The sequence below is a fragment of the Jaculus jaculus genome, chromosome 14, assembly GCF_020740685.1.
Source record: "Jaculus jaculus isolate mJacJac1 chromosome 14, mJacJac1.mat.Y.cur, whole genome shotgun sequence".
Lineage (NCBI taxonomy): Eukaryota > Metazoa > Chordata > Mammalia > Rodentia > Dipodidae > Jaculus > Jaculus jaculus.
In genome coordinates, this window is record NC_059115.1 from 32,199,004 (window position 1) to 32,212,511 (window position 13,508).

At 40.0% G+C, this 13,508-nt stretch overlaps 1 protein-coding gene across 1 annotated transcript in view; it reads right to left on the reverse strand.

Moving 5' to 3' along the window:
- Positions 1–13,508, reverse strand: part of Fancd2 (FA complementation group D2) — a 174,658-nt gene that overhangs the window by 127,897 nt on the left and 33,253 nt on the right. Inside the window, exons 9-10 of the mRNA XM_045133802.1 lie at positions 13,330–13,454; positions 2,330–2,417 (exon numbers count right to left, since the gene is read on the reverse strand). Of these exons, the coding sequence (XP_044989737.1) occupies positions 2,330–2,417; positions 13,330–13,454 (213 nt within the window). The remainder of the gene's footprint in view (positions 1–2,329; positions 2,418–13,329; positions 13,455–13,508) is intronic.

Here is a 13,508-nt window from a genome sequence, read left to right on the forward strand (position 1 = left end):
ACCATCCCTGCATCTCTCGGATAAAGCCTACTTGATCAGGGTGAATGATCTTTCTGATATACTCTTGTACTCTGTTTACCAATATTTTGTTGAGAATTTTTGCATCTATGTTCATGAGGGAGATTGGTCTGTAATTTTCTTTTTTTTTTTCTATCTTTGCCTGGTTTTGGTATCAGGGTGATGCTGGCCTCATAGAAGGAGTTTGGTAGAATTCCTTCTTTTTCTGTTTCCTGGAAAAGCTTAAGAAGCAATGGTGTTAGCTCTTCCTTAAAGGTCTGGTAAAATTCAGCAGTGAATCCATCTGGGCCTGGGCTTCTTTTAGTTGGGAGATTTTTGATAACTGTTCAGATCTCCATGTTTGTTATAGGTCTATTTAAGTGATTAATCTCATTTTGATTTAATTTAGGTAGGTCATATAAATCAAAGAAATCATCCATTTCTTTCAGATTTTCACACTTTGTGGAGTATATGCTTTTATAGTATGTCCCTATGATTTTTTGAATTTCTCTGGAATCTGTTGTGATGTTACCTTGTTCATCTCTGATTTTATTAATTGGTGTCTCTTCTCTCTTTCTTTTGGTCAGATTTGCTAAGGGTTAAATAAATAATATTTAAAAAAAAAAAAACAAAACAAGGGCTGGTGAGATGGCTCAGCAGTTAAGGCCCTTGCTTACAAAGCCTAGTGGCCTGGGTTCAATTCCCCAGTATCCATTCACACAAAGCCAGTCATACAGGGTAGAGCATGCATGAGGAGTTTGTTTTCAGTTCTCTCTCCCTCTCTCTCTCTCTCTCTCTCTCTCAATCTGTGCTTGCAAATAAATAAATATTTAAATAATAATAATTTTAACAAAGCTGGTGTGATGGCGCACCCCTTTAATGCCAACACTTGAGAGGGAGAGGTAGGAGGATTGCCATGAGTTCAAGGCCACCCTGAGGCTACACAGTGAATTCCAGGTCAGACTGGACTAGAATGAGACCCTACCTTGAGAAACAAACAAGCAAACAAAAAGATGGCCATATGTGGTTGCATACACTTTTAATCCCAGTACTCAGGAGGCAGAGGTAGGAGGATCACTATCAGTTTGAGGCCACCCTCAAACTACATAGTAAATTCCAGGTCAGCCTGGGCCAAAGTGAAACCTTACCTTGGAAAAAGAAAAAGAATAAAAAAAAAAAACCTATTACTGTTAGGATGAAGGTGTGGTTCTATGGTAGAATATTTGTCTAGCATGAGGTCCTAGGTTTTTATCATCAGCACAGCAAAAATAAATCTCACACACACACACACACACACACACACACACACACACACACACACACAACCCCTACCTACCCGGGCCTGCTGTAATCCCAGCCTGCTGTTATCCCAGCATTTGGGAGGTTTAAAGTAGAAGGATCATGAATTTTAGGACAGTCTGGACTACATGGTAAGACCATTTCAACAAATAAAAATGCTAGGAGGGCTGGAGAGTTGGCTTAGCAATTAAGCGCTTGCCTGTGAAGTCTGAGGACCCCATTTTGAGGCTAGATTCCCCAGGACCCACTTTAGCCATATGCACAAGGGGGCGCATGTGTCTGGAGTTCGTTTGCAGTGGCTGGAGACCCTGGCCCATTCTCTCTATATATCTGCCTCTTTCACTCTCTCTCTGTCACTCTCAAATAAATAAATAAAAATAAACAAAAAAAAATTTTTTTAAATGCTAGGGAAAATAAAGAAAAAAAAGGGAAAGAGGCTGAGATTTGGCTTAGAGATAGAGCACTTCCCAAATGTCCACAAAGCCTTGGGTTTGACACCATTGGGAGAAAACAAAAGTACCCAGAATAGGACTGGGGAGAGGGTTCAGCAGTTAAAATGCTTGCCTAGAAAGCCTGACGACTCTGGCTCGATTCCCCAGGACCCACATTAAGCTGATGCACAAAGTGGCATCTGCAGTTTGTTTGTTGTGGCACTATGCCCTGCCGTACCGATTGTCTGTCTCTCTGCTTGTTAATAAGATTTTTGTTTGTTTGTTTGTTTGTTTTGTTTTTCAAGGTAGGGGCTCACTCTAGCTCAGGCTGACCTGAAATTCAATATGTAATTTTGGTGTGGCCGTGGCGATCCTGTACTTCTGCCTCCCAAGTGCAGGGATTAAAGGCATGCACCACTTCACCCAGCATGTAAATAAGTATTTAAAAAAAAAATTGCTTAAAACTAGTCAATCTACAATACAATCAAACTTATTGGAAAGGAAAGAAAAGAAAAATGTTAAGTATAATTCCAAAATTCAATAATGACTGACTGACATTGGTTATAGCTGGTCTTGTTTCTGAAAATTAGGGTCTTTCCTACCTTAGAGAGGAAGTTCACATCAAGTCGAAGACTGGAAAAGACATCTAAGATTGGAGCAGTAAGTGAAGTATTCTCCATCAATAGTTCACTGTGAATAGTAGAAAATAAAAAGTTGTATAATGGTTTGAACAGAGCTGGGCATATATCAACTTGAGAAAATTATTCACTACAATGGGGGAAGGAAGGTATCTAAAGTAGATTTGTTTCCAGGTCTCCCATGGGTACCACAATCTTCAAATGCACAAGTCCCTTACATGAAATAATAGTTATTTGCATATGACTTTGCAATTTTCCTATATATTTTCAATCTCCTCTACCAGACTTATAGCTCTTCTCCTTTTTTTGTTTTCTTAGTTTTTCAAAGTAGGGTCTCACTCTAGCCCAGGCTGATCTAGAATTCACTATGTAATCTCAGGGTGGCCTTGAAATCATGGCGATCCTCCTACCTCTGCCTCCCAAGTGCTGGGATTAAAGGCATGGGCCACCAGGCCCGGCTTTTTAAAAAAATTATTTTAAATATGTTTATTTATTTCCCGTTAAGATGGCAGCATAGGAATCACACCAAAGCAGCCTAGTGGAGAAAAAGCCAAAAAAAAAAAAATACACTTTTACTAAAAAGTTAGGGGTATAAGAAATTAAAACAGCAGCAGAGAAGTAGGAGAGATCCAGAGAACCCAGAGCCCACATAGGCAGGCACAAGTGGCTCTAGCAGCAATGGCATCAGGTCCACCAGGCCACAGCTGCCAGGCTCATCTTGAGCCACAGGAAAGCCAGGTGATGGGATTTTCCACTCACACTGGAGATCTTTGCAAACTGAAAGGTGATAGGAGAACCTCATTGAACAAGGGAGGAACAGATCATGAGGTAGGGGATCACATGGACCACTGAGAGAACAGCCTCTCCTCCCGCATCTCCAGAGCAACCGCCATCAAGCACCAGAGACCAGTGAATGGAAGAACACAGTACACAGCACTGGGAAACAGAGTAGTGATCCAGCGACACAGCCAGCCTACTTGAACCCACAGCACACCAAAGAGGGACCCAAGCAGGAGCACAGCATAACTGAGACCAAAATCATCCCGAAAGGTAACTGGGATTAGACCAGGTCAGTACCCCCCTTAATAACCCTGGTATATAGGCCTGAACCTGAAGTGCTAATTGCACCTTCAATAGCAGGATAAATTATATGTTAAATTTGATGGATGGTCAGATTTACAATTCCTTTTTTTTTTTTTTTTTTTTTTTTGAGGTAGGGTCTCACTCTAGCCCAGGCTGACCTGGAATTCACTATGGAGTCTCAAGGTGGCCTCCTACCTCTACCTCCCGAGTGCTGGGATTAAGGGTGTGCTCCATCACGCCTGGCACTACAGTTTTTAAACATGCTATATTTTTGGCTTGTTATTTGTTGCTTCTTGATTTATAGTGGCTTTGTTTCCTCTTCTGTTAAACATTAGGGAAGGGTCTCAGTCACAGGCTGACTTGGAAGCCTCAACAGACCAGAAATCTTAACCTCCTTGTTGTCAGGACACTAAGAGGATCTGGTTGTCATAAAAACCTACTCTTGCATAAATACTCTGTGCTGTTTTTCATTGAAAGTGTACACTGTTTTTTAAATATTAGAATGTGAATGTATTTTGTTCCACTCAGCCTACTTGAATACTCTCATAGCAGGCAAACCCAACATGTAGGGTCACTTTTATAGATATACTGTGAGTCTTGAGAGCCACACCTAGCACCTTAAGCTCCTACCCTGAAGATATATAACATCACATTGATTGATGCATCTAACCAGAAAATCCAAGCTTTCAATTAATCCAAGATGCAAAAATATATACATTATAACACAAGAAACACCAAAAATCAAGGCAATACAAATCCACTAAAAAGTATTGATGCATCAGAAATGACCTCCAGTAAGAATGAGTTAGACGAAAGCCGGGCGTGGTGGTGCACGCCTTTAATCCCAGCACTTGGGAGGCAGAGGTAGGAGGATCGCTGTGAGTTCAAGGCCACCCCGAGACTACATAGTGAATTCCAGGTCAGCCTGAGCCAGAGTGAGACCCTACCTCGGAAAAAAAAAAAAAAAAAAAAGAATGAGTTAGACGAAATGCCTGAGAAAGATTCAAAAGAATGATTATAAATATGCTCAAAGAAGTCAAAGAAAAAAAATCAAAGGAATGAAAGAGAAAATTAAAGGAATCAAAGAAGACACAGGATCAATACAAGACATACATAAGGAAATAGAAATAACAAAGAAAAACCAGTCAGAATTACTAGCAATGAAGAACACAGTTAATGAAATAAAAAACTGTAGAAAATCTCACCAGTAGAATGGATGAAGGAGAGGACAGATGACCTAAACTAGAAGACCAGGTGACAGATCTAATACAATCCAACAAAGAGAAAGACAAACTAATAGGAAAGTATGAATGAGAATTTCAAGATACTCGGGACACTATGAAAAGATCAGACATAAGATTTCAGGGTATAGAAGGAGAAGAATTTCACTCCAAAGGCAGAGTAGGCATCTTCAACAAAATCATAGAAGAAAAGCACACACATAAAGAACCTGGAAAAAACAAACAACATTCAGATACTAGTTAACACAAGAGAGCAAAGGTAAAACTGGAAGAACTACAAAAAAAAAAAAAATGGCAAAATTAAATACACACCTTTCAATAATATCTCTTAATATCAACAGCCTCAATGCACCAATCAAAAGACATAGATTTGCAGACTGGGTTAAAAAGCAGGATCCGGGCTGGAGAGATGGCTTGGCGGATAAGCACTTGCCTATGAAGCCTAAGGACCCTGGTTCGAGGCTCAATTCTCTAGGACCCACCTTAGCCAGATTCTCAAGTGGGCACACGCGTCTGGAGTTCATTTGCAGTGGCTGGAAGCCCTGGCGCGCCCATTCTCTCTCCTTCTCTATCTGCCTCTTTCTCTCTCTATCACTCTCAAATAAATAAATAAAAATGAACAAAAAAAAAATTTTGAAGCAGAATCTGGGCTGGAGGGATGGCTTAGCAGTTAAGCGCTTGCCTGTGATGCCTGAGGACCCCAATTTGAGGCTTGATTCCCCAGGACCCATGTTACCCAGATGCACAAGGGGCCCACACGTCTGGAGTTTGTTCACAGTGGCTGGAGGCCCTGGCACGCCCATTCTCTCTATCTATCTGCCTCTTTCTCTGTCTGTCACTGTCAAATAAATAAATAATAAAAATTAAAAAAAAAAACAAAAGCAGGATCCTGGGAGTGGAGAAATAGCTTAGCAGTTAAGGCACTTGCCTGAAAGCCAAAGAAACCAGGTTCAATTCCCCAGAACCCATGTAAGCCAGATGCACAAGGTAACACATGCATCTGGAGTTTGTTTGCACTGACACATGCCATCTCTCTCTTCCTCTCTTTCTCCTACAAATAAATAAAACTTTTTTTTTTTTTAAAAAAAAAGAAGGATCCTTCAATTTGTTGCCTCCAAGAAACTCACCTTTCTACAAAGGATGGACACTATCTTAGGGTGAAAGGTTGTAAAACGGTGTTTCAAGCAAATGGGCCTAGAAAACAGGAAGGGGTTGCTATCCTAATATCTCACAAGGTAGACTTCAGTCCAACGTTAGATAAGAAAGATAAGGAAGGTCACATTACATTGATTAAAGGCACACTCCAACAGGAGGACATTACAATCCTCAACATATATTCACCTAACATAGGGGCTCCCAAATTCATCAAACAAACACTATTAGAACTAAGGTCACAGATAACACCAAACACAGTGGTAGTGGGTGACTTCAACATCCCACTCTCATCAATGAGGTCATAGAAGAAATGGACCTAACAGATATACACAGGACATTTATCTAACAGATATATACAGGACAGATATATACAGGACATTTATCTAAATGCTGCAGAATATACATTCTTTTCAGCAGCACATGGAACATTCTCTAAAATAGACCATATATTATGACACAAAACAAGTCTTAACAAATACAGGAAAACTGAAATAATTCCTTGCATTCTATATGACCACAATGGGATCAAACTACAAATCAATAGCAAGAAAAGCTATAGAGCATACACAAAATCATGGAAACTAATCAATACACTACTAGATGATGAATGGGTCAATGAAGAAATCAAGAAGGAAATCAAAAAATTCATGGAGTCAAATGATAATGAGAACACAATATACCAAAACCTTTGGGTCACAATGAAGGCAGTCATAAAAGGTAAATTTATAGCTTTTAAGTGCCTATATTAAGAAACTAGAAAGGTCTCAAGTAAATGACCTAATGCTTCACCTTAAAACCTTGGAAAAAGAAGAACAAGACTAACAGAAAATCAATAGACGGGAAGAAATAATAAAGATTAGGACAGAAATTACTGAAATAGAAACCAAAAAAAAAAAAAAAATTCCAAAGACTCAATGAAACAAAGAGTTGGTTCTTGGAAAGGATAAACAAGATTGATAAATGCTTAGTAAATCTGACCAAAAGAAAGAAAGAACAGACACAAATTAATAAAATTAGAGATGAAAAAGACACCATCACAAAAGATACCAGAGAAATTAAAAAAATCATAGGGACATACTATAAAAACATATACTCCACTAAGTATGAACATCTGAAAGAAATGGATGATTTCCTTGATTTATATGACCTACCTAAATTAAATCAAGATGAGATTAATTACTTAAATAGACATATAATAAGTATGGAGATCCAAGCAGTTATCAAAAATCTCCCAACTAAAAATGTCCAGGCCCAGATGGATTCACTGCTGAATTTTACCAGACCTTCAGGGAAGAACTAACACTATTACTTCTTAAGCTTTTCTATGAAATAGAAAAAGAAGGAATCCTACCAAACTCCAGGCAAAGATAGAACAACAAAAGAAAATTACAGACCAATCTCCCTCATGAACATAGATGCAAAAATTCTCAACAAAATATTGGCAAACAGAATACAAGAGTATATCAGAAAGATCATTCACCCTAACCAAGTAGGCTTTATCCCAGAGATGCAGGGATGGTTCAACATACACAAATCGATAAATGTAATACATTATATAAATGGACTGAAGGACAAAAATCATATGATCATCTCATTACACGTAGAAAAAGCATTTGACAAAATCCAACATCCCTTCATAATAAAAGTCCTACAGTGACTGGGAATAGAAGGAACATATCTGAATATAATAAAGGCTATTTATGACAAGCCTAAGGCCAACATATTACTAAACAGGGAAAAACTAGAAGCTTTTCCAAAAAAAATCAGGAACAAGACAAGGGTGTCCACTGTCCCCACTTTTATTTAATATAGTACTGGAAGTCTTAGCCATAGCAATAAGGCAAGAGACACACATAAAAGGGATACAAATTAGAAAGGAAGATATCAAGTTATCATTATTTGCATGACATGATTCTATATATAAAGGACTCTAAAGACTCTCCCAACAAATTGTTAGAGCTGATAAACACCTACAGCCATGCATGTAGCAGGATACAAAATAAATATACAGAAAACAGAAGCCTTCCTATGTGCTAACAACAAACACACAGAGGATGAAATCAGAGAATCACTTCCATTCACAATTATATCAAAGAATATAAAGTACCTTGGAATAAACCTAACCAACATAGTAAAAGATCTGTACAATGAAAACTATAAAACACTCAAGCAAAAAATTGCAGAAGACAGTAGGAGATGGAAAAACATCCCTTGTTCCTGGATCAGAATCAATATTGTGAAAATGGCAATCTTACCAAAATCAATCTACATATTTAATGCAATTTCCATCAAAATTCCAATGGCATTCTTCATGGAAATAGAAAAAACAAGCCAAAAATTCATTTGGAATCACAAAAAAGCCTCAAATATCTAAAATAATGCTGAGCAACTAAAATAAAGCTGGTGGCATCACCATACCTGATTTTAACCTATACTACAGAGCCATAGTAACAAAAAAAAAAAAGTCATGATACTATCACAAAAGCAGACATGTAGATCAGTGGAACAGAGTAGAAGACCCAGATGTAAGTCCGGGTAGCTATATCCACCTGATATTCAATAGAAATGCCAAAATATTCATTGGAGAAAAGACAGCCTCTTCAAGCAAATGGTGCTGGGAAAACTGGATATGTATCTGTAGAAGGATAAACATAGATTCTTCTCTCTCTCCATGCATAAGAATTAAGTCCAAATGGATTCAAGACCTTAACATCATCAGACCTGAAACTCTGAAACTGCTAGAGGAAAAAGTAGGGGAAACCCTTCAACATATTGTTTGGCAAAGACTTTCTGAATATAACCCTAGTTGCTCAGGCAATAAAAACCACAGATTCACAAAGGGGTAAGTGTGGGGGAGGGAGGGAGGGAATTACCATGGTATATTTTTTTATAATCATGGAGAATGCTAATAAAAATTTTTTAAAAACCCACAGATTAACCGCTGGGACCTCAAGAAATTACAAAGATTTTGTATACCAAAGGACACTGAATAAAGCAAACAGGCAACCTACAGAATGGGAAAAAATCTTTGCCAGCTATACATCTGATAGAGGATTAATATCTAGGATATACAAAGAACTCAGTGATCTTGGGATGACTCAGAAGGTATCATGGTGCTGGAAAGAAGTGACTGGAGCACTCAGTACTACAATATCTCTATCATACCTTCCAAGGCTCAGCGTCTAATGTGGAAGAGGTGGTAGAAGGAATGTAAGAGCCAAAGGAAGGGTAGGATTCCATACAACGTGCTCCCTCCAGACAGAAAATAGCCTGGATATCCATGGCCTCACAGTGCCTGACACTACCTGCACAAGACCATCATAAGAGGAGGAAAAGATCCTGACATCAAAATTAGAAGAGAGCCAGGCATGGTGGCGCACGCCTTTAATCCCAGCACTTGGGAGGCAGAGGTAGGAGGATCACTGCAAGTTCGAGGTCAACCTGGGCTAGATTGAGACCATACCTCGAAAAAAAAAAATTAACATTGGTCAAAATTAGAAGAGAGACTGATTGAGATAGGGAGGGGATATGATGGAGAATGGAGTTTCAAAGTGGAAAGTGGGGTGGGGGGGTATTACCATGAGGCATTTTTTATAATCATGGAAGTTATTAATAAAAAGTTGGGGGGAAAAAAAAAAGAAGTGACCGGAGTGCTCAGTACTGTAATATCTCTATCACAACTTTTCAAGGCTCAAGTTCCATTGTGGAAGAGGTGGTTGAAAGAATGTAAGAGACAAAGGAAAGGTAGGACTACTTACAATGTGCTCCCCCCAGACACAAAATGGCCTGGATATCCATGACCTCACAGTGCCTGACACTACCTACACAAGACCATCATAAGAGGAGGAAAAGATCATGACATCAAAATAAAAGAGAGACTGATTGAGATGGGGAGAGGATATGATGGAGAATGGAGTTTCAAAGGGGAAAGTGGGGGGAGGGAGGGTATTACCATGGGATATTTTTTTATAATCATATAAGTTGTTAATAAATATTTGAAACAAAAAAATACAAATATGTGTATTTATTTGAAAGAGAAAGAGAGAATGGGCACACCAGGCCTCTTGCCACTGCAAACAAACTCCAGATGTATGTGCCACTTTGTTTATCTGTCTTTACGTGGGTACTGGGAAACTGAACATAGGCCATCAGACTTTCCAAACAAGTGCCTTTAATTTTTAGCCATCTCCCAACCCACCTTTTAAAATTTTTATTTGTATGGAGGGGGCATACCAGGATCTTTTGCTGCTGCAAATAAATGCAATATGTTTGCAATACTTTTTTAAAAATACGTATTAAAAAAATTATTTATCTATTTATTTGGCAGAGAAAGGGGGGAGACACAGAGATAGAATGGGCACACCGGGCCACCAGCCACTGCAAACAAACTCTAGATGCATGTGCCCCCTTGTACATCTGGCTAACATGCATCTTGAGGAATTGAACCTGGGTCCTTTGGCTGTGCAGGCAGACACCTTAACCACTAAGCCACTCCTCCAGCCATGTAGTACTTTTTATGTCTTTATGCAAGGGACAGAAGAATTGAACCTGGGCCTGCAGGCTTTGCAAGCAAGTACCTTTAACCATATCCCCACCCCTATAATACCTAACATAATGTTATGTAAATAACTACCATACTTTATTGTTTAAAGAATAATGACCAGAAAGTCTGGATATGTTAGTGTGTGTTCAATCTGTAGTTAGCTGAATTTAAGAAGGGAACCCATACATAAAACCAAGTGCATTTAGTTCTAGAAATCATAGGTAATAGAAAGTCATTATGTTCCTTATAAAACTAACACAGTATAACAATTAAAATAATCAAAGAAAGTAGAAATGAGAAGCCCTCTTCCATCTTTATTACTCGGAGGTCACTATTGCTGAGTAGGCATCTACCCTTCCTGAAAACAAATATCCACAATAGTAATAATGAAGTGTGGTAAGTATGTGTATGGTGTTCAGAGAAGTGAGAAGGGCAGTGATGGATTCTAAGAGGAGGCTATACAAATAAGTTAAAATAACAACAACAACAACAAAAAAGGACAGGTTCATTGTGAAAGCAAAACAGTGCTCTATCCAGAGGGAACAACTGTCTTAAACCACATAGGAAAGACATCAGAACATCAGCCAGGCATGGTGGTGGATGCCTTTAGTCCCAGCAGTCAGGAGGCAGAACTAGGATTGCCATGAGTTCGTGGCCATCCTGGGACCAGATAGTGAACTCCAGGTCAGCTCAGCCTGGGCTAAAGTGAGACCCTACCTGAAAAAAAAAAAAAAAAAGAATCTGAGTAAGGGCTGGGGAGATGACTCAGGGGTTAAAGGTGCTTTCTGGAAAAGCTTGCCAACCCAGGTTCAATTCCACAGCTTCCACAAATGCCAGGTGTCAAGTGGAATATATGCATAGCAATAGCAAGAGACCCAGGAGTGCCTATACAAACACACACATATACAAAAAGGAGAGCCGGGTGTGGTGGCTCACGCCTTTAATCCCAGCACTTGGGAGGCAGAGGTAGGAGGATCACCCTGAGTTCAGGCCACCCTGAGACTACAGAGTTAATTCCAGGTCAGCCTGGACCAAAGTGCGACCCTACCTCAAAAAACCAAAAAAAAAAAAAAACAAAAAAACAAAAAGGAGAACAATATATCTACAAGGAGGGAAGCAGTTCAGATTTTCAATACATGCCTACATGGAGAGCCCAGAGTCACCTTGCCAGCACTAGGCAAAAAATACAACATTCTACTCCAGGGATATAGTTCTCCTTCCTCTATTCCTTTGTAATAGTTTCACTTGTTTGAGAGAATGAATGGGTGCACCAGGGCCTTCTGCCACTGCAAACAAATTCTAAAGCCGAGCATGGTGGCGTATGCCTTTAATCCCAGCACTCAGGAGGCAGAGATAGGAGGATAGTCATGAGTTCGAGGCCACCCTGAGACTACATAGTGAATTTCAGGTCAGCCTGGGACAGAGTGATACCCTACCTCGAAAAAAAAACAAAACAAACAAACAAAAACATATTCTACATGCATGCATACTACAAGGGTACTAGGAGACCAAACCCAGTCCAGCAGGCTTTGCAAGCAGCATTAACTGTTAAACTATCTCTGCTGAACTATCTCCCCAGCCAAGTTCTCCCCTTCTCTACCTACTAATCTCTACCTACTAATTACACTACTATTTCCAGTAAACAATGGACCTGAGCAGTAGATACATGCAGAACTTTGAACTACAGTCATCACCTAGGCCAAAAATGAAGCTACTCAACAAGTTCCATAAACAACTCTGATGTGAAGCCTGAGAAGCCTTGGAAGAAACAAGTCACAGACCATGTTGAAATTCTCCAGAGTAGACTTATACATCTAGTCTTGAATTAGTTGTTATCTAAGGGCAGTGGGAGAATTCCCGTAATTCCAATTCCTAGGATTTTGGAGGAAGACCAGGAGAGCAAGGTCATCCTTGGCTAGGCAGTGAGACTGAGGCGAGTCTGGGCTACATAATACTCTGTGCTGGGGATCAAACTCAGAGTTTCATGTATGCTAGGTGAGCAATCTACCCAGCCCCCTTTTTTTGGTGGCTCTTTTTTATTTCTTTTTGAGACTTAGTCTCATAATGCTCAGGCTGAAGTTGCTAGGTATCTAAGGATGAATTTAAACCTCCTGATCCTCCTGCCTCTGCTTCCCAGTGCTAGGGTAACAGGTATGTGCTACCATGCCCAGCTACCTCTTTGTGTTGTGGTGGTGGTTGTTACTGGTGTTGTTTAAGGGAGTCCACTATAGTCGACGCTGGCCTGGAACTCACAGAGCTCCTCCTACCTCAACCTTCAAAGTGCTGAAATTAAAGGCATTTGCCACCAGACCCAGCTCAGAGAACACTTAATATATATATATACACATACATACATACATATATTTGAGAGAGAGACACACACAGAATGGGCACACCAGGGGCTCTAGCCACCACAAACTCCAAATGCATGTGCCACCTTGTGCATCTGATTTATATGGGTACTCAGGAATGGAACCTGGGTCCTTAGGCTTTACAGACAAGCACCTTAACCACTAAGCCATCTCTCCAGCCCCAGCTAACTCTTTTTAAACAGAAAGGCACACATTACTTGTGGATGTGTGTGTATGGTATATGTTGCTGCAAAGAAATGCCAGGCACACGTGTCACTTTTTGCATCTGCCTTTAAGTCAGTATTGTGGAAGTGAAACAGGTCTACCAAGGTTTTGAAAGCAGCTGCCTTTAACTGCAGAGCCATCTTCCCAGCCCCGAATCCCACATTATTTTTTCTCTTTTCATGCAGTAGTGAAAAAGCTCTTGCCGGACGTGGTGGCGCACGCCTTTAATCCCAGCACTCGGGAGGCAGAGGTAGGAGGATCGCCGAGAGTTCAAGGCCACCCTGAGACTACATAGTGAATTCCAGGTCAGCTCGCTCTAATAGGGGAGCCTCACTATGTGGAGACAGTGTCTCAGTGCTTATCTACCTCAGTTCTTTCCCCACTTCGGCATGCTGACAATCCCCTAGGATCTCAGGAAGGCTGATGATGAAGTCATGCTGCAGGTTCACTGGAGCAACACTGATCAGCTGCATGATCTTAGTGGTGAGGTCCTGTAGTGGAAGACACTATCAGTATTGTAGCAGATTACTTCAAATAACACTATC